The sequence below is a fragment of the Eptatretus burgeri genome, chromosome 3 (assembly GCF_056783735.1).
Source record: "Eptatretus burgeri isolate ZD-2024b chromosome 3, Ebu_testis_v1, whole genome shotgun sequence".
Lineage (NCBI taxonomy): Eukaryota > Metazoa > Chordata > Myxini > Myxiniformes > Myxinidae > Eptatretus > Eptatretus burgeri.
This window is the reverse complement of record NC_140963.1, coordinates 99037707-99060312: the sequence shown is the minus strand read 5'-3', so window position 1 is coordinate 99060312 and position 22606 is coordinate 99037707. Positions and strand designations below refer to the sequence as shown.

The following is a 22606-nucleotide window of genomic DNA, read 5'->3' as shown; positions in this document are numbered from 1 at the left end:
CCTTATCTCAGATCATCAATTCAGATTCAGACATGGTCACTCTGCCTTGGAAATGCTGCTTTTACTCTCCCAACAATGGTGGAGGCCCTCAATATCGAACATGAGATCAGAGCCATCTCTGGAAATATCTCGAGCTTTCGATACAGTTTGGCATCCAGCCTTGCTCTGCATTATCAAAGCTGGCTCCAAATGCAGGTTCACGCTCACCTCTGTGAATTTGTCCCATTCCTTTCCAACTAATGGAACCTCCTTGCTCAGTCTCTTCATTTGGCAACACAGCACCACCTCTGGTCATCCTCCATCCCTAAGCGTGATATTTTATGTCCTCAACATTACTTCCCTCCTATCTATTTCTCTTGCTGTTCATTCATTTCTCTGCTACATCCACATGTTGTCCCACTGACATATTGCGTTTTATCAACTGCCACCTGACTATTCCAAGAGCCAAGATGAGATATCCCCCCAAAAAATCATCATATGACAGTTGAGAGTCGATACTAACGTTACTTTTTGATTATTTGATGTTTATGAATGGCGAACCATGTTATGGCGAATTTTGAACGGAATAGCTCAAAAAATAAAATAATTAAAAAAAAATTGTTAACTTGGTTATATTCTTAACTTTGAGCTTCCCAGCCATAAAGATACCCTTTCAACTTGTTTTTTAGAGATCCATGAGAGAGAAAATCCATGCAGTTGCTGACATCAAAATTGAGACAATTTTACCATCAACTCAAGTTGTACAAAGTTCAGTCCTTGCCCTCCAAATCTCAGTATCTGATTATTCTCATTTCAATATAGTATTTATTATTGCACTGATGGCACCAATTTATACATCAGTCTATCCTATCACTGCTTCTCTTTCATTCCCAAAACAACTCTCTGAACTCACGTTTTCCATTAATTGGTGAGAGGCTCGGCCATTGAAACAACCAAAAACGTAATTGTACCAAGAAGGACCAGTAGACTAAGCAACGCTGTTATTTGCTGCTGCTCTGGAACTATTACCTGAATGTCACCATCACCTCATTCTTGTAAACTAAGAAAAGTGGTATGGAGTGGGTACAAACCAGAAGTGAATACACGAGTTCCCTTCTTCATCAAAATGTGGTGATGTTTGAACAGTCATCCTGGTTGTGATGGATGAATGAGTTACCAGAAAGAACGGTATCGAATAATAATCACCGTGTGGGTCAAGATAGTTGGTCAAGATTGAAGAACAGTATGTATGAAGAAAAAGAAAAAAAAAATAAAGAATGAGAAAGCATCTCAAAATGCAAAGCACCGACATCTGCTTTGTATTCGACCGAAACTTGACAAAAATGACAGTTTAAAGAAATTGTCCATTTTATTGACTTGTGTTCCCCATATTCTAATAACAAGGGTTTGTTGAAGATTTGATGACAAAAGCTCAATTGGTAAAACGTTGTGACACACACACAGACACAGACGATTACTAAACCCCGTCTCCCGCTGCACAAGGGGTCATTCTGTGCCATTTCAGCCGGGGGTTACAGTGACGCACTCAGATTTTTCTGAAAAAATTCTCAAAGCTACCTTAACATATACGAGGAAGGTTTGCCAAGTTATAGCTCAAAATTCCAAGTAGTGTCCGAGATATGGCCCGACAAACACCCTAGGGGTGTTTCAATTCTGGCAGTCGCGAGTTGCAGATTTGTATCTGAAGCATTTTTGGAGGGCTCCAAATTCCAGAGTTTTATAAACAGAATTCTAAAAATTCACACAAATGGTGCTTATTAGTGAGGCTTTCAGAATCTGACATAAAAAATGTTCTACTTGAAATGCTTTTTAAGATAAGTACTCTCAAAAGTAGTGATTTGTAACATGCAGTCAAAAAAATTGGAGTTTTCAAATTGCTGCCAACTGTCAGTTTATTCATCATGAAGAATTTTGTTGCCTGACTTACATAATCTAGTGACTGGATCATTTACACAAGAAAACTGAAACCTTTTGGAGCAAAATCTTGGGTGCTATAGGTGTCTGAACTTTGCTCCAGACTCAACGACACTGAAATTTACCCCGGTTTTACCCCAAGTGTTCATCATGTTGACACTTACCCAGCTCTTTTAAATTTTTGTCACTTAAAGACACATACACAGCAAACTGTGGTAAAAAAAATTCAAGAGTTGTTCTCAATCCCTTCCATTTTTAAACGATTTTTTAAAAAGCCCACTACTTTTAAAATAAAACATGTTCGATGAAAGATGTAGAATAAAAGCAATAGGTGTGCTTTTGAAGTGGAAACCATGCCAAACATTCATAAGTTGGCACCACAATGATCAAATTGTTGTGTTTTTTGGTCAGAACAAGTATGTGGTTACTTTATTTTGGCTCACATTTTTTAAAAAGGATATTTTAGTTTCAGGCCGCCACCAATCTCAACTACAAATTAAGACACATAATGTGATCATAATAATCACCATTATAAATATTCATTTGCATATGTAATTGTTTATATACTTAGTGTACATTGTACAAAAGTCTACATCCATTTGTAAATGTAGGTACAATTTCTGATTCAACTTTTTTTTTCATAATTTCATATCAAATTGTTTGGACAAATGTACTTGGATACATTGTACAAAGTGAACAGTGATTAGTTTTATAATTGCCAGGATATAATAAAATGTAACAATGAGCATTGGCAGTTACTACAGGGCTGTGTATTAGGTTGAAGCCTAAATAAGATAGAGTTGTGCTTCATGCCTAACTTTGGAAATGATTTTGGTACACTTCTTTATGCTTTACTAAACCAATTTATATATTGTTAGATTCCACTTAAGTCATACCTCCTTGCAATATCTTTATTTTTTCGATATGTTTGTTAGTAAAAAATTTATTTTCAACAAAGTAGCTTTTGGGACTGCAGATCATTAGAAATTGATGCATTTTTTGTAAATTACTTCAAAACTTAAAACCCCACATTTATATTTTGCATGAATATAAAGGTTTACACAAGTATTTACTTGGTATAAATTTGATGTTTATGTGCAAATTTAATTCTATGATACGAGATTAATAATGTTATAAAAGAAACAGATTCTGACCATGAAACACTACTGCATGCTCTTTGTGGTGTCAGCTTTGGAATGCTTGACATGGCTTCCACTACAAAAGCACACCTATTGCTTTTGTTCTACATCTTTCATCGAACATGTTTTTATTTTAATAGTGGGCCTTTATAAAAATCGTTTAAAAATAGAAGGGATTGAGAACTGTTCAATTTTCTACCTCAGTTTGCCTATGTATGTGTCTTTAAGTGACAAAAATTTAAAAGAGCTGTGTAACTGTCAACATGGTGAACACTTGGGGCAAATTTCAGTGTCGTTGAGTCTGGAGCAAAGTTCAGACACCTATAGCACCCAAGATTTTGCTCCAAAAGGTTTCAGTTTTCTTGTGTAAATCATCCAGTGAATAGATTATGTAAATCAGGCAACACAATTCTTCATGATGAATAAACTGACAGTTGGCAGCAATTTGAAAACTCAAATTTTTTTGACTGCATGTTACAAATCACTAATTTTGAGTACTTATCTTAAAAAGCATTTTAAGTAGAACATTTTTTTTATGTCAGATTCTGAAAGCCTCACGAATAGACACCATTTGTGTGAATTTTCAGAACTCTGTTTGTAAAACTCTGGAATTTAGAGCCCTCCAAAAATGCTTCAGATACAAATCTGCAACTCGCGACTTCCAGAATTGAAACACCCCTAGGGTGTTTGTCGGGCCATATCTTGGACACTACTTGGAATTTTGAGCTATAACTTGGCAAACCTTCCTCATATATGTTAAGGTAGCTTTGAGAATTTTTTCAGGAAAATCTGAGGGGGTCACCGCAGAATTTCATTTTTTTGGCTGATTTGACATGGAATGACTCCAAGGAGAGAGGTGGTGGGGGATGGGGGAGGAGGGGTAGTGAAATATATCAAAACACAATAAGATAGTGACATTCTTTATGTTGGCTAAAAGCCAATGATTGATGAAGTCCACAAAGAAAATCAATTTTATGACTATGCCACCTACATTGAGCATTTCAATCCACATATTTGAGAAAGAACATTTGACATTTTTTATTTATTCAAAGCAAATCACATGAACCAAGAGTTCACTTTGAACAAGAAAACAAAAAAAGGGGAGGGGGAAGGCAATTCAATAACTAATGCAATTTCACAATGGCACGTTCATGTAAATTACAAAAGGCACATAGAAGAAATTATGAGGTAAAAATGAAACGGTCACCTGCGGTTAGCTAGCCGACTGCTGTTGCGTCCCATCCCAAGGCATTTCTCCAAATGGGGTGCAAAACGTGCAGCAGCAATCGTGCGTCCACAGTTAGGACATTCACAGTCACGATTCTTGCATTGATTGTAAACCTGCCCAAAGATGTCCACTCCTGCTTTGTCCACTATCTCTGTTCGAAAGAGAGAAAGAGAGAAAGAGAGAAAGAGAGAAAGAGAGAAAGAGAGAGAAAGAGAGAGAAAGAGAGAAAGAGAGAAAGAGAGAAAGAGAGAAAGAGAGAAAGAGAGAAAGAGAGAAAGAGAGAAAGAGAGAAAGAGAGAGAAAGAGAGAGAAAGAGAGAGAAAGAGAGAGAAAGAGAGAGAAAGAGAGAGAAAGAGAGAGAGAAAGAAAGAGAGAGAGAAAGAAAGAGAGAGAGAAAGAGAGAGAGAAAGAGAGAAAGAGAGAAAGAGAGAAAGAGAGAAAGAGAGAGAGAGACAAAATGAGAAAGAGAGAGAGAGAGAGAGAGAGAGAGAGAGAGAGAGACAGAGAGAGAGAGAGAGAGAGAGAGAGAGAGAGAGAGAGAGAGAGAGAGAGAGAGAGAGATATTAAAAGTTAAAAGAAAGTCTTTGAAACAATATTTTATTTCTCTACAAAAGCGAAGCTCATGGAAGAGCAAGGTTGAAACTTTTCACGACTTTGCCCACATTGCAGACATTTTGCAGACTTCACGACTATTTGGCATGGGCAATATATTTAAAACTAGAAGGGCACTCCTCGACGTCTCGTCACCAGATATGCCTCCGCCCACATTATTACTCGATTGCAATACTTGTGCTAAGTTTGAATTAAATCCCTGAACCCAGATGCAAAACATTAAATAATTCCGGCTGCCAGACCATGTGGCCGATGAGGTTGAAATTTGAAACATATATTCCCCATGACCACTAGATCATAATTATGACGTTTTACGTCGATTGATGAAGCGGTTCAAAAGAAATATATATTTTAAAGATTTTCCTTGAATCCAATATGGCTGCCAGACCATGTGACCTAGTAATTATTCATGAACACCCTGGTATTCCCAAGACTTGGGGAGCATGTGGGTGAAGTTTCCCCTCAATCTGTCAAGCCGTTTTGAAGAAGATTTTTAAAGGTTTATTCTAAACCGTCAAATAAATCAATGCTGCCACACCACATGACCTATGACATCAAAATTATCATTAAAACATCCTACATGAGTAGTCGCACATACGGTGAAAATTGTGCATCAATCGGATAAGCGGTTGCAGAGAAAACAAAATAGCATTGGACAGACACACGGACAACGCGAAACACACAATACCTCCGGCAACTTTGTCAGTGGAGGCATAATAATCGACCAGTTAGTATTTTTATTTTTTGACTTTATAACATTTAGTACAAACCAATATACGATGAATACAACACATCACATCACTTGAAGATAACAAACATCACATTTCATGCATTTTTAGGCAAATGATCATTGTGTTGCAGTTCTGCGAAGCCAACGCTCCCCCGAAAGCAATGGCACACAACATATAGTGGTCCTGAGATAGTTATTTCATCTTAGATAATCCTTCCCTTATGCCGAGTGGGTTTATGAGTCCGATGCATTGCATGGACCTTCTGGTAGGTCTTTATCCTCATATTTTACTTTGCTGCACACAACCTCTCCTCATGCATACATGCAAGCACTAATTTGCATATGCCGCCAAAACCTCATTCAAACTTCGCGCTATTATCCGACACATCACCTCAGACCTTTGCCGTACTCGGACCCCAACGCTACAATATTTCTACAACCACCACAACGCCTTTACAAAAGTCCCCACGTCAATCTCCACAACAACCCAAGCTCGCTTACCTTCGCCATTAATCAAAACGACGACGCCTCAACCACCAAGCCATAACTCAACGCTACGCCACCACTATATACGCCGCAACCACAGTCACCGCCACAAATGCCCACCACTGCCCTTTGGAGGTGGCAGGGGGGAATGTGTGCCACATACCATTGGAGATGCTTATGCTCGGGACCTTTTGGCGTGTAACTTTAAGTGCAGTGTGTGCTAAAATCCATTCAATATTGTATGGATAGTCCTAGCGCTCCGCCCAATTATGACCCTCATTAGGCGTCCATTGCATGTTCGTGGCCGGAGAGCACCAGCAGATACCCTCGCCCCATGTTAATCTCGGAGATGAGTCGTGTGGCAAAGTGCAGAGCAAATGAGACCATTTTTGGTACCAAGTCCACGCATGGGCGGGGCCAACACTTGGGAAAGTGTCCGTGCACCAAAGGAGGCACACAGAAACTCCTACAGACCATCCTGATCCGGCTTCAGGCTCCTCCGTCACGAAACAACTATAAAAACACCGTGAGCGATAGATGATGAAAAAGAACACTTTTGGTTTGGTTGGTGGTTCGGGATGAAAAGTGGAACTGAGCAGGTGGACGGAGCTCGTAGAACGGAGCAGGTGGAGTGGAGCGCTGGGTGGGCAAGCGATCCAGGCGGCATGCCGGGCACATTCATTAGGACAAAGCCGACAACACATTTACAAGCACAGATAGTTTTACACACAGGAAGTGTCTTCTCACATGTTCTGTCTCTTGTTTTCCATCTTGTCTGCTATGGATGCATCAGAGTGTTCGACGAGGGCGGAGTTATTTTAAGTGACCCCACAGACATGCACTCGTTTCCATTTTCTTTTCTGCACCTCATCTGCATTTCACCACACACCATTAGACACAATCAATTTTCTTCCCTCCTTCCCCCCTCCTCAGCGACTGGGTTGCACACAACCTCTCCTTAATGCATACACGAATAATAATCACCGTGTTGGTCAAGCTAGTTGGTCAAGATTGAAGCACAACAGCATGTATGAAGAAAAAGAAAAAAAAAACAAGAACGAGAAAGCATCTCAGAATGCAAAGCACCCACGTCCGCTTTGTAGAACTGTGAGGACATCACTTTCTGTATTTCGCAAGAGGGTAAACTCGACAAGAACAGGTCAGGTCAGGTATGGGAGCATGTGCCAGAACAGCACGTCGCTGCGTCCACTTTCCGCCGGAACTCCAGGGGCCTCCGTCTGGCCATCCCCCAGGCAGATGCCAGGCCCATCCCCATCTCCTTGAGATGATTGTCAACCTGTTGCAACCATGAGGCACGTGGTCGACCCACTGGCCTCCTCCACTCATGAGACTCCCTCGCTGAGAGAATCTGGTGAGCAGGATCAGAGTCAGGAAAACGAGCCACATATCCATAGAGCCGCAACTGACGCTCACGGACTATGCAGGTAACAAATCTCATCCGAGTCTCTCTCAGCAACCGCTCGTTGGACACAAAATCCGACCAGCGATAGCCAAGGATTCTCCGAAGAGACCTGGTACTAAAGGAATTAAGTCTCCGTCTCAGATCCTTGGTCAGAGTCCAAGTCTCGCACCCATAGAGCAAGACTGGAAGTACCAAGGACCTGAAGACTCGGACTTTCGTCCTCCCGCACAGGTACCGGCAGCGCCACACCCCATGATCCAGTGAATCCATGACTCCCCAGGCCCGACCCAGACGTCTATTGACCTCTGACTCGCAGCCAGCAGAGACATGAATATCACTGCCAAGGTAAGTGAATCTCTCCACGACCTCAACATCCTCACCACAAACAGACACAGACAGGACAGCAGCATCCAAGATGTCACCGAAAGCCTGGATCTTAGTTTTGACCCAAGAAACCCGTAATCCCAATGGCTCCGACTCCTCATTCAGCACCTCGAGGGCCCCCAAGAGGATGTCTAAAGTCTCCGCAAAGATGACTGCATCATCTGCAAAGTCAAGGTCCGAGATCTTGACATTCCCAAATGACGCACCGCAACTTGATCTCTCCGACATCCTCCCTAGAATCCAGTCCATACAAGTGCTGAAAAGTGTGGGGGCAAGTACACATCCCTGACGAACTCCAGTAACAACTGGAAATAAGTCAGAGATGGTACCACCACACTTCACAGCACTCTCAGTACCAGAGTAGAGCTCAGACATCAGATCGATCAGTTTTGGTGGCACCCCACGAAGACCAAGAATCCTCCAGAGGACATCCCGATTCACTTAATCGAACGCTTTACAGAGATCAACATAGGCTGCAAGCAGCCCCTGCCGAAACTCTCGTCTGCGTTCGGTGAGGACACGAAGTGCAAGGATACGGTCAATCGTTGACCTCTTTGGTGTAAAGCCTGACTGCTCTGGACGCTGGTGCTCAAGCAGATGGTGGCGAACCCTATCGAGAATTATCTGAGCAAAGACCTTGCCCGGCACTGAGAGCAGCGTCACCCCTCGGTAGTTGTTGCAGTCTTGACGATCACCCTTCCCTTTCCAGAGAGGGACAACAAGGCCCCTCTTCCAGTCAGTTGGGATGATGCCTGTGTTCCAGGCAGAGCACAAATCTGCATGCAACGACACGAGTGCAGCATTTCCACCAGCCTTGAGAAGTTCGGCATGGATGCCACATATCCCTGGAGCTTTGCCCCGTTTCAACTGGTTCACCGCAGCCCGTGTTTCCACAAGCGTAGGTGGACCACAGTTGATTCGAGGGTCAGCAACAGGGATTGTAACACCCTTGATGTCCAACTCGACAGTTGGGGGATCAGCCTGGTACAACCGCTCAAAGTAACCGGCCCAGCGGGCCTTCACTTCAGACTCCTCTGTCAAGAGCCTACCACTCTCTGCTCGAACTGTAGTGCTCCGAGGGATGGGCTTGGATGAACGTAATGCGCGAATTCCCCTGTAAGCGGGACGAGAATCACCTGTCCACAGGTGATGCTCTACCCCCTCACAGATTTTTTTTTTTTTTTGTATACCTTGGTCGAGGCTCGTATGAGAGCAAACACACAACTCACATCAAGGAGGCATGAGACAAGAGGGGCGGGAGTGGAAGGGACAAAACAGTGGGGAACAAACACACAAGTTCAAATGTGGAACGGGAGCGGGATGGGGATGGGACGGGGAACATGGCAAAGAGAAGATGGACATTTCAGGGACTTTCAGGAAGGAAAGCAGGAGAAATGAAGGAAGTGGGCTTGGGTGGATTATCGGGGGTAGAAAAGATCGAGGATTTGGATGGGGGAAGATAAGAGGTGGTGGTGAACAGCTGTTTTGAAAGCCTGGAGGGAAGAATGGGAAAGAATAGAGTGAGGAAGTCTATTCCAAAGGCGCAAAAAAAGAGGAATGAAAGAGTGAAGATGAGCAGTGATTCGTGATTTTGGTAGTTTTACCAGAAGGGGGTTGTTGGCGGACCTTGAGCGCCCTGTGGAAATGTGGTGGGGACAAATCGCAGAGAGAGCAGGGGGGGCAAGGCTGGAGAGGATTCGGTAGAAGACAGAAAGACCACCGACCAACCTGCGGTGATTGAGTGAGAGGCCCAAAGACTCAGCTTCATTGCGGGAGATGCCGATGATCTTAAATGCCCTGGTTTCGACAGCGTTAAGCCGAGAAAGGTGGGAGGCAGGAGCACCAGCCCAGAGGGGAGAGCAGTACTCCATCAGGCTACGGACAAAAGCTTTGTAAGTGGTCAGGAGCTCAAGAGGGCCGAAGAAGGACTTAGCATGACGGAGGATTCCCAGTCGGCGACTGGCTTTTGAGGCGAGGTTGGAAATGTGACTTTCCCAGGAAAGGTCATGGCAGATAGTGAGACCTAGAAGCTTGAAAGAAAAGACTTCTTCCAGAGGATTGTTGAGAAAGTGGATGGGGGGGTTTTGTAAACGGTCCTTTCGAAGAGACATAGTGAGAGTGTGAGATTTGTCTGGATTGAAAGACATGTTCCACGTGTTGGACCAGTTTGTGATTTTATCCAGATCTGCAGTGAGCGAAGAAGCTGCTGCTTGCCGGTCTGAGGGATGACAGATGGTACGGCAGAGGGTGGAGTCGTCGGCAAAGAGAAATAGAGGATTTTCCAGAGAGTCCGAGAGATCATTGATGAAAACCAGAAAAGAACAGGGCCCAGAACGCTACCTTGAGGAACTCCAGCCTGCACAGGAAGAGGGGATGAAAGAACTCCATTTAGGGCCACACGTTGACTGCGACAGGAGAGGAAGTCTGCGAGCCATGAGTGGAGATGGCCTTGAATACCATGGGAAGAGAGTTTGGTGAGTAGGGCAGGGTGCCAGACTGTGTCAAAAGCACGTGATATGTCCAGGGATACAGCTCGGATTTCCTGTCTGGCATTGAGGACCTCCATCCATTGATGGGAGAGCAGAAGCAGCATATCCAGGGTAGAGTGACCTGGTCTGAAACCAAATTGATGATTGGAAATCAAGCCATTGGAGAAGAGGAAGGATTTCATATCTGAAGCGATGATGGATTCCATCACCTTGCTGATAATTGGGAGAAGGCTGATTGGTCTGTAGTTATAGGGATCTGTTTTTGCACCTTTTTTATGCAGGGCAGTGATGTTAGCAGATTTCCAAGCAGATGGCAGATGACCTTGGGCAAATGAGAAGGTGAATAGAACAGAGAGAGGGTGAGCAAGAGCAGAAGAGCAGGCTTTGAGGACACGTGGGCTGATGCCGTCTGGACCGGTTGCAGAATCTGACTCGAGGTTTGAAAGCAAGCTCTCCACCTTGTCAGGAGAAAAGGACACAGAGTCCAGGGACAGTTGGGTGCGACTGGGTAAAGTGGGTAGAGATAGTGATGGGTTTGGGACACAAGATTTAGCTGCAAACACCGAGTTTAGACATTCAGCTTTATCACGTGTGGAATCAGCAGTGCGGCCATTTGAGGTAAGGGAGGGGATGGAGGGGGAACATACACCAGAAACAGATTTGATTAAACGCCACCAGGATTTTGAGGAGGGAGAGAGGTTTGAGAGTTCAGACTTGAGATGAGAAAGATGTTGTTTTCTGGCTCTCCTGAGGGTAGATACACACTTGTTCTGAGCTTTGTAGAAAGAACTGAGATTGCCCTCAGTTGGGTTTGCTTTCCATGAGGCAAAGGCAAGTTGTTTCAGGACAACTGCCTCGCCACAAGCTTCAGTAAACCAAGGGCGGGAGGAAGGGTAAGACAACTGAACACGAGAGGGGATAAATCTGTGCATGAGGGAGAGCAAGTTTCTTTGAAAGAATTCCCAGGATGAGTTGATGTTTGAGAAAGTAGTGATAGGAGACCAGTCTGTAAGTTTGATGGCTGCTCGGAGACCCTGCCAGTCGGCTTGAGTGAAATGCCAGACTCGACGGCGGTGAGGTGGTTCTCTGATAACAGCCAGAGAGATGTCCACTTTGACAAGGACGTGGTCAGAAGAACCAATTGGAGCGAAGGAAGAGCAGCAGATATTGTCAGGGAAATTTGTCAAAACCAGATCCAGAAGAGATGAAGTACCATTGGTTGAGATCCGGGTCGGGAAGTTGACCGATTGAGTCAGTCCCAATGAGTCGCAGAAAGCTTTTGCTGAGGTGCCATGGCAGGTGAGAGAGGTACCCACACCTAGCCAACTGGTGTGATGACAATTGAAGTCACCACATAAGAGGAAGAGAGAGTTTGGATGAGAAGACAGAAGATGGTCCATGTTTTCGGATAGTGAGGTGTAGATGGAGTCATCAGTAGATACTTGGGAGTATCTTTATCAGTTTTATCAGTATCAGTTTTAGCATTAAGTCAGTTGGGGCCTTGGGAGTACGAGGACAAAAAAGGGTATAAAGAGACAAAAGAAGAAAAGAAGAGGAGTTCATAAATTATGATAGTTGCTCAATGTGAGCCACATGAACAATAGGGGGCAGAGGGTTCTTATTGTTGAAGGAAGTGTGAGGGAATAGCCCACTTGAGGATAGTTATTAGGAGGTTGAAGGAACACATTGATAATTTGCAGCAAGTAGCAGAATGTGAGAAATTTGAAAATAATAGTTGGTTACGGTTGTGGGGTGAGGTTGCTGAGGACATCAGAAGTGGTGACGGCACAAGCGGGGGCAGGTGGTGGCGACGGCGCAGCGGGGGCAGGCGCAGCGGGGGCAGGCGGTGGTGACGGCGCAGCGGGGGCAGGGGGGGGTGAGGTTGCTGAGGATATCAGAAGTGGTGACGGCACAGCGGGGGCAGGCGGTGGTGACGGCGCAGCGGGGGCAGGCGGTGGTGACTCTTGGCACGTGGCAAGTACTCCTCATGCGGAAAAAGTGTGATTAGTTAATGACGTCATTGGTGCCATCATGACGACATCACAATTGCATAATATACAGAACACTAAACCTGATCAGTCTGAAAATTTTTGAAGGTCATCGAGGAATAAACTGGTCGACAGAAAAAAAATTCATGACATCATCGGTTACGTGATTCTGCAACCATATTGTTTAAAAAAAAAGAAAATAATGGCTGAACAGATCAAGGTGAAACTTTACACACATGACTGCCTATCCATGAGAAACAAAAGGTTCACACATGACATCGGTCACATGGTTTGGCAGCCATATTGGATTTACCCAAAAACCTTCAAAAATCTCCTTCAGAATGACTGGACAGATCGAGGGGAAACTTCACACAAATGTTCCTCAAGCCTTGGGAATACCAGGGTATTCACAAATAATTGATGTCGCATGGCCTGGCAGCCATATTGAATCGAGCGAAAATGTTTTTAAAATTATTTCTCTTGAACCACTAAATCAATCGATGTGAAACTTCACAATTATGATCTAGTGTTGATGGGGAACAAATGTTTTAAATTTCAACCTGATCCGACACATGGTGTAACAGCCAGAATTTTTATTTTTTGAATCTGGGTTCGCGATTATTTTAATTTAGTTGTTGAATGAGGCTTACTTGAGCCTGGTGTTGGCATAGTGGTGAGGGTAGCGGCTTGGGATCCAAAAGATCCTGAGTTCAAGCCCCGTTGGCCGCTTGAATTAATACACACCAGGAGGTTGACTCAGCCTGTCATCCTTCCGAGGTCGGCGAAGTGAGTACCAGTGTACTGGGCCCAGTGTATGCCCCGGTTAGAATAGGTGTACCATATTCCTGTGTCGTAAGAGGCGACCAGAGTTGCGTCAGGAAGGGCATCCGGCGTAAAAACTAAGCCAAATCACTATGCGGATCATACGGATGATCCGCTGTGGTGACCCTGAACGGGAGCAGCCAAAAGAAGAAGAAGAATGAGGCATACTTGGCTGTGCCTGAATGAGTATGAAGGTAAAGGAGTAGCAACACAAACACATATCCCATACAGGTTCCTCCTGATGACTCCATCTTTGCTTTTTGCTTGTTTGGGTTCCTCCTGATTTCTCCAATGCAGGACTGTACCTATTTGGTCTTCAATTTGCTATGAATTAAATTTATTTTAATCCCAATCTAAATTTAATAGTATAATAGTAAACGTCATGGGTCAGGGTCAAGTGTCTAATCAAAGTGGGGTTGTATCAAAGCGGGAAGTCTTGGTACCTGGTCGTCACTACCAGCAGTTATAAAGTGGCAGTTCTAATTATATTGTTGCGGAGCCGGGACGTCGGCCGCGAGCACGACCACCAGATGGAGCAGTGGAGTCGGCTCGACCGATCGCCCAGAATTCAGATCGTCGCCCTGTATAAGTCTGGAGTCGACAGGTCCTTGTTTTGGACTGTGAAGGGTCAATATTTCCACCATGTGTTACAGGGTTATTTGCCAAATCTTCAAAATACCTACAAATAATACAAAAAAAAAAGAGACCCACGTGGCGATCTACCGAGTTTTCATACCCTGGACGGACTCGTACGGAAACGAGCCACTTAGGCCTAAGTCACATTTGCTCTCCGGCGAGGATACGGCGGCCGTACGCTCTCTAAATTGACAGAAACGTGCGGCGGCCGCAGAGTTTCTGCGGTGGCCTCACGCCGTTTGGCTATCTTTTACAGGCCGTAGGGCTCGCAGTGGAATTATAACGCGGAGTTATAACTTTTTTCATTTCTATATTCGCCGTAGCAATTAGACAAGCCAAAAAAAAAAACTGGTAAAAAAATAAATAAAAAAATGAACCCACTCGTTACCGTCCATCTGGCCGCACGTTCGCCTTAGGGCCCCCCTGCGGTCGCCTTGTGGGCACCTTGCGTCTGCCTTGAAAATTCTATGGCCGCCGCAGGGCCCCCTTAAGGTCACCGTGTGACATCAAATCAAAGACCGTACGGCAACCCCACGTTTTCGGTCTCCACAAGTTCTAAATACGCCCTGCGGCTGTGGAGCTGTTGAACTTCTCCCAACACTGAAAAACAGCCATTATTGGTGAAAATACTTTAAACGATCGAAAGTAACCTTTAAAAGTATAAAAAGGTGTTGTTTTCATTCTACCGATTCATCTTCAGAATGGAACATCTGGCAAGCAGAATGGGAAGATAATATATATTGTGATAAAGATCTGCCTATCACATTAACCAAAAACAGATCTTGCTGTTGAAAGATCAATGCTTTGCCAGTCCGGGGAGAGAACACAGTAAGGGAGGGAGAGTTTTCTTTCTGTTACCTCAAAGGGAAAAGATTTCTGAGGATGGCATCTCAAATAGAAACCTGATGAAATGGGAAATCATGAAAACAGATGGTACTACAAGGGGGACAGAACAAAGTGAATATATATCAAGCTAAATTGCTGAGCGAGCCAGAGTTTGGCTGAGCTGGTATACTGTAGGTATTCTGTGCTTTACTTACTCTTGTGTATACACTTTTTGGTGTGTATTAAAAGCTCTTCTCTACGACGATTGGTGTAGACATTGCTTGATTTCAATCAGCCGTGAAAACCTGATCTCGACATTTTGGCGCAGTTGGCGAGGGGTAAGCAGAGTAAAGGAGGGGACCTGCATGCTTGGTGAGACAAAAAGAGGACAGAGCCGGCCAGCTTAAAGATAAGGTAAGAACTGCCTCTTTTTCTCACACCGGGGCATACAGGTTCGCTGCTCTTTGTGGTGTGTCCTTATCTTAAAAGAACGGAAAAGAGGGAGCTTTTATACACATCAAAAGAGGGGTACCCCGGGAGGTTTTAGGGTCCGAGAGGACAGGGTCCGGAGGCAAGACTGAGGGAAAACGCTGGAAGGCTAACCTGAGAAATCTCCATATGACAGGGTCCAAAGGGGAGATTGAAGGGAAAAACCCTGGGAGGGTAACCTGAGACATCTCCAAGGGAGAAGGTTTTTGTGGGAGATTGAGGGCGTGGAAGGTGTGCAAGGGAGTGTGAGTGTTCGTGGAAAGGTGTGAAAGACACCCGACCCAGCCCGAGAACACCCTGGCCAAAATACTGACCAGCCCGAGGATACCTTAGGAAGGATCAAGGAAAATGGGAAATAAAACGTCGAAGCTAAAATTGAATAATAATGCGCCACCCATGAATACCGTGGCAGAAATGATGTATGGGAAGTATGGAGTTAAGTCATGTACCCAATTTGTTAGCATATGGCATAAATGGACAAAGGAAGACCCATGCCCATTCCCGAGATGGAGCTCTTTAAGAGCAGAAACTATAAATAACTCGTCATGTCAATGAGAACAACGGACAAGTGATAAGTTAGAACCAGAGCCAGATCTTGAAGCGTGGAAAATGTGGGAAGAGGAGGCCCTACAAAATTGTGAAGTAGCTAGAAATTTGGTAAAACGGAAACTGTTGAAATTAGAAACACAGGTAAAAGGATTGCAACAACCAGGGATTGGGATTGCTTCTGCCTCGGTAAAAGCCTCTGAGATTGAAGTACAAGGGCGGGAAGCTCAGGGAAATAATACAGGTGATCCATCTGCATATGTTAAAAACACACCAAGTTTGTATCCGAACCTTGAGAGTATGGGGCTGATGGCCACAGCCTCTGCTTTTCCGGTTCAAGAAATAACTCCGGCGGCACCAGGAGTGCAGGCTCAGTCAGTGTACCGACCGTTTCAAGAGATCGAATTAAGATCAATGAAGGAGAGAGTATTAGATCTGAGGGGAAATGCAGGAGCAGTAAGGGACTTAATAACGCAGTGGGTTGCAGCACATCAATGCACCCACAGTGACATTGGGGTGCTATGTCAAGCAGTTTTGTCTGCATATGAATGGAAGAGAGCTCGAGAGGGTGCTGAATGGACAGCAGACGAACCAGCAGGATGCACCGAAGCAGATCGGCAAGATAAGCGAGGGCGCCTGTATGAGGAGATTGAGAAAGCTTTGTGACCACCAGCACTAGATTGGGATAAAATCTATGAAACAAAGCAACGTCAAGGGGAACGGGCCTCCGAGTTTATGGATAGACTAATGGAGACACTCTTACAATATGGGGGGTTTCAAGTTGAAGCAGACATACTGCAGCGAACGGTCACCAACTTCGTAATGGAAGGGCTCAGGCCTCAAATTAAAAAACAATTGAAGTATGTACTGTTTGGTTGGCAGGGCAAGAAAGCAAGTGAGATTTGTATAGCAGCTGATCAATGTATGGACCGAGCGGAAGAACGGGAGAACGCAAAGGCAAAAATTAAAGACGAAGTGTTGCAGATGGTGTTGCTAGACAAAGTAACAGACCAAAGAAAGAATAAGGATTGGAGAAAGTGGGGACCAGAGGAAGATGATACAGATTCGGAAGAAGAAGAATCGGCCGGGAAATGGGGACGGTGAATGAGAGGTCCGCAAAGACCCCCACCAGCAGCACAGGATGGACGGCCCAAGAAATGGAGTGGAAAAAACAAAGGCTGGACGCGAACACCACCAGAGACCCGCTCGAGGACTGCAGCAAGACAAGAGCAGGAACAACCAAGTGCACCACAAGGATGTTTCCAGTGCGGACAACTGGGACATTGGAAAAGGAATTGCCCACAAAGAGGACGATCGGAGGTCCAGCAGGAGGAAGGATCAAGACAACCACAAAATTGTAAGTCATATTGACAGACCGCGGGTGGACCCGTGTTACAAGGGGCAATGTTGACATCAACCCCAACAGAGGAGCCGACCTACTCTTTAGATATTTCAGGTAAGAAACTTTCTTTTCTAGTTGACACGGGAGCCACCAACTCTACTATAGCAGCCAGAGAGCTGCCAGGGGTTAAAAAATCCAATGCTGAAGTCCAAGTAGTAGGGTTGGGCGGTAGCATACAAACATTAAAGACAACAATGCAATTACCAGTAAGATGTGGACCCTTACAGGAAAAAAAAAAAAACATGCATTTCTTCTCACAACCACTACACCGGTGAATCTGTTAGGCAGAGATTTGTTGTGTAAGTTGGGATGTAAAATAGCATGTACAAAAAAAGGGGTTTTTGTGGATATTCCCTGGGATAAAGCACAGTCAGCAATGATGATATTAATGACACCGCACCCAGTTGTCTATTGGTGGAGGCTGCAAAGACAGCCAATTAGTGATGCTTTGATATGTTTAAAGGAAGTCTTAGCCAAAAGTGAGGAAATGCAAATGTAGCTAGACAATGCACAAGTAATGACACACATCTACTATGAGCCTCCACATTGTACAATCTATTATGATGCGAATGGAGATGATGTTGAATTTGCGGAGAAAATTGCTCCGTGTTTGGGAACATGCAATGATCTATTGATTTGCCGTTTGATGATTGGTAAGGAAGGTGTTGCAATGGAGGTAAAGCTCACAGAACACAAAAGGCAATTGACAAAGTACCCGCCGGGAGTAACTTCGCATGTGACAATAACCACAGCAAAAGATTATCACCCAAAGGATTTGGGCTTTATGGTTTATCGCCTGCAGGGGGCAGTTGCGACCTGCACAACAACGATGTTGCATTGGCAGGTGCATAAGCTAGCGAACGATGAAGGGTGGATTTGCGATTTTGAGGAACAGGTGTTATTAGGATTGATGGAAGAGGTTAATCTACCACCAAAGCGTGAGAGGGTGATGGAAACGGCAAATGAAGGAGGAAACGTAGGTTTGATAGAAAGGGTCCCACAAGAATTGTGGACTCGGCATGACAATGATGTGGGCCGTATCATTGGGGCAACGCCCCTTGTGGTTAAACTCAAACCAGGAATGCCTTGGCCGAATGTGCGCCAATACCCCCTTCGGAAGGAGGCTGAGGCAGGGATAGCACCCGTAATTGAGTCTTTGAAGGAGCAAGGTATAATTGTAGAAACTTCAAGCCCATGTAACACGCCTATACTGCCAGTGAAAAGCCACAGAAAAATAAGTGGAGATTTGTCCAGGACTTACTGGAAGTAAATGAGGTGATTCAAGGTGTCCACCCGGTGGTACCGAGTGCAGAGGGGTTAATGACGTCTATACCTGCAGGTTCTACTCATTTTACTGTAATCGATTTATGTTCTGCGGTTTTTTCCGTACCCAATGATAAAAAAAAATCCCAGTTTAAATTTGCCTTCACGTATAAAGGCCGTCAATACACATGGACTGTCTTGCCTCAGGGGTTTGCAGATAGTCCGACATTATTTTCGCATACCTTACATAAGGACTTAGAAGATGTTATCTTCAAGGGTAAATCAGAGCTGCTACAATATGTGGATGATTTGCTCATTTGCTCCCCAAACAAAGCAGCGTGTGAAACAGATACGCTGCAGCTGCTCCAGGCATTGGCAAGTAAAGGCCACAAGGTGAATAAAGACAAGTTGCAATTAGTGCAGGAGAGGGTTAAGTATCTGGGACACCACATTTCACACGGAAAGAGGGAATTGGATAAGGGGATGGTAACTTCAATTGCAGAAGTGCCCCGCCCTCGCACAAAGAAAGAGATGATGCGATTCCTAGGTATGGCAACCTACTATAGACAGTGGGTTGTCGATTATGCAATTCTGACGAAGGAACTGTATGTTGTGGTGGGCAAAAACCAGCCCAATGTAATTGAGTGGACTGAGAAGATGGGGGAATATTTTACCAAATTAAAAACGGCCCTCTCGACGGCTCCAGCGTTGGGGCTGCCAGATTACGAGAAACCATTCTTCCTTTATTCTCACGAAACTAGAGTATTTGCGCAGGCTGGGCTGACACGATCTCACGGTGACCGGCAGCGACCAATTGCATATTTCAGCCGAAGGCTGGACCCGGTCGAAGATGGCCTACCCCTCTGTTTGCAAGCAGTGGCCGCAGCCAGCTACGCAGTTAAGCGCACGACATTGATTGTAATGGGTCACCCCCTCACGCTAAGGGTACCTCACTGCGTCACAGCTTTATTAACCCAAAAGCAGACACGACATTTAACCAACACACGCCTGATGCAGTACGAGACGACTCTCCTACACCAGCCGAATTTGCAGATTGAGAGATGTAATGTTCTTAATCCTGCTTCCTTGCTGCCAACGGAAGACGATGGCGATGCTCACGACTGCACAGAGGCAATACAAGAAGTATCCACCGTGCGCCCGGATCTAAAGGATCAACCCTTGGAACACCCGGACCTCACCTTGTTAATCGATGGTTCGGCCTATCGAGGCCGAGACAGCTCGGGGCATGCAGGATACGCCGTGTGCACCCATGGTGAAGTTATTGAAGCGAGACGCCTGTCTGCACATTTTTCTGCCCAGCAGGCGGAGCTGTGTGCCCTGATAAGGGCATGTGAACTATCTGCCAACATCGTGGTAAATATATACACTGATTCTAATTATGCTTTTGGTGTAGTACATGACAAAGGTGCAATATGGAAAATGCGAGGATTTCTCACCTCTGCAGGAACACCCATAAAGAATGGGGATTTAGTTTCTGAGCTGTTAAAAAGTATCTCAGCACCAGCGGATGTCGCGGTGATGAAATGCCGTGCACACCAGAAACTCACTACGGATATAGACAAAGGAAATGACAAGGCGGATAAAACTGCAAAAGAGGCGGCTAGTCTACCTATTCCTTTGGTAATGCCAGCACGACTACCGAAGGAACAAATTAAGCTGCATCGCTATAGCTTGTCAGATATTATTGCAATTCAAGCTGCAGCATCGTTGGATGATCGTGACAAATGGCAAGCTGCAGGAGGGACAATGGATGCAGACGGACTATGGTCTAACAGGGGAAAGGTCATAGCACCGACTGAAATCCTACCGTGGCTTGCACGCATGGCCCATTTAAATGGACATGTGTGCAAGAGGGGGACTGTGAGACAGGTGCAAGAATCCTGGTATGCACCAGGAATTGCGAGAATAGTAGAAGGGGTTTGTAAGAGCTGTCAGGTATGTCAACAGCATAACCAACAGAAAGAGGGAAAAACACGGGAATTGGGAGATCACCCAGCCCCTTGGGGACCGTTCACATACCTACAAATAGACTTTATAAAAATGCCTCCATCATGCGGTTTCAGCAATGTTTTGGTAGTGGTAGATATTTTTACTAAGTGGGTAGAGGTGTACCCATGTGCAAAGGCTGATGCCACGACCATGGTAAAGCACCTGTTAAAAAGCTTTTTCTGCCGATTTGGCATCCCTCATAAAGTGTCCCACGATCAAGGGGGACACTTTACGGGGGAAGTGACACAGGCAGCATGTAAAGCACTGGGAATTAAACAAACATTTCATTGTGTTTATCACCCAGAGTCAGCAGGTGCTGTGGATCGGCAAAACGGAATACTGATGAACAAATTGGCTAAAATAACGACGGAGACGGGGTTAAAGTGGCCAGAGGCATTACCCTTAGCACTAATGAGCATGCGATCGACAGTAAACCGAAAAACAGGGTTATCCCCTCACGAAATATTAATGGGAAGGCCGATGCGGCTGCCTCTGACTGCCCCCACAAACATGAATAATCTGGATATTGCAATGATGGACGAGAACTTGCTGACATTTTGTAAACAGCTTTGCAGGATCGCAAGGACAATACACACAAGGGTAAAAGAGGCCCTACCCGAACCAGTGGAAAAGCCATACCACGCCTTCCAGCCGGGAGACTACGTGCTGATAAAACACTTCACGAGGAAAACAGCCTTGGAACCTCGGTGGAAAGGACCATTTCAGGTACTGCTGACTCCTCCGACTGCAGTAAAGTGCGAGGGTAAGACGGCTTGGATACATGCCACACACTGTAAACTGGCAATACCAGCAGAGACAGGGACAACATGAACAACACCTATCTTACCATGACCGCAATTTTTTGAGCACTTGGATGCACATGGGTATTTTACAATATGAGCCGCATGCGTGATAGCGAAGGAAAAACTGATGATGAGAGAACTATGATTAGGGAAAAAGGGAATAAAAGATTAGATCAGGTAGGCTCAAGGGGTGGTAAAAGAAAGAGACGAGAAATAATCCTACATAAATAATTGACTGATCATCCACTGAACACCTACCTGGCATTATCTCAACAGTACGCTCGGGCAGTGAACAAAAAGAAATGTTGGGTATGTTCACACCTTCCACACTCCTCAAAACATGGATTACCCTTGTTTGCAGTTCCACTCCAGGGGAGGACATGTGTGGGTACATAGTCCGTAGACAGGATAGACCAGTTTTAACTAAAGTAGAGAAGGCATCAGTGGAAGGTAGAATAGCAGAAATAAAAAGTAATTGGGAGAAGGGGGGTTATAATTGCACGAACTACGAGCATTGGTATTACCCTAAGTACAGAACTATTAAGCAAAAAGCCGTGGGACAGGACCCGACGAGAGTGACAAAAGTAACAAACTATGATGGATTGAAGAAGGGGGAGGGATTAGAAAAGTACCCCCCAACATTTTCAGCTCATGCACAAACAAATTGGATTGATTTGCCTAGTTAGAAGACAGGGGGGGCACTTAGGAGAATCAACATGCCGGTACTATGCTAGACATGTTAATGAGACGGTGACCATAAAAGGACAAATTAATGGGACAACCATACCTGTAAAAATCAAAGCAAATAACCTCATTGAACCTCAGAGGCACCCCTGAATGGTAAATATTTTGTGTGCGGATATAAGGCATACTCATGGCTACCAGTGGGATGGACGGGATCATGCTATTTGGGATTTGTACTATCCAGGATTCGGATCACTGACCAATTGCCTTTTATACCACAGGTCAGATCGAAAAGAGCCATTTCAGAAATTGAGAGGTTTTTCATGATTGCATTCCCCTTTTATGGAGCTGGCAAAAGTGCAAGAGAAATTATCAATCTGGCAGCATCATTGGAGAAACTTGCTAACACCACTAGCGAAGGATTTCACAAAACAAGTGCCGAGCTGGTAGCTATACGGACAACCGTTATGCAAAACCGCATCGCTCTGCATATGCTTTTAGCAGAAAAAGGAGGGATGAGTGTGGTCATAGGTGTGGAATGCTGCACATACATTTCAGATAATTCAGAAGAAATTGATAATTTGGCTGAAAAAATTAAAGCTGAAGGTGCAAAATATGATTTTAAAAAGGGATGGTCAATGGGATCTTGGTTGAAGGGAATATTGGGTAGTTGGGGAGCCTGGATAATCCATTGGTTGTTCATAGGGCTCATGATGTTCATAGCTGTGATTGT

General features: G+C 44.7%; 1 protein-coding gene across 5 annotated transcripts in view; it reads right to left on the bottom strand.

Moving 5' to 3' along the window:
- ATXN7L3 (ataxin 7 like 3) overlaps positions 1-22606 on the bottom strand; it is a 109480-nt gene that overhangs the window by 60551 nt on the left and 26323 nt on the right. For all 5 annotated transcript variants that reach the window (XM_085874660.1, XM_085874661.1, XM_085874662.1 and 2 more), the window contains one exon: positions 4261-4432. In XM_085874660.1, the coding sequence (XP_085730786.1) occupies positions 4261-4432 (172 nt within the window). The remainder of the gene's footprint in view (positions 1-4260; positions 4433-22606) is intronic.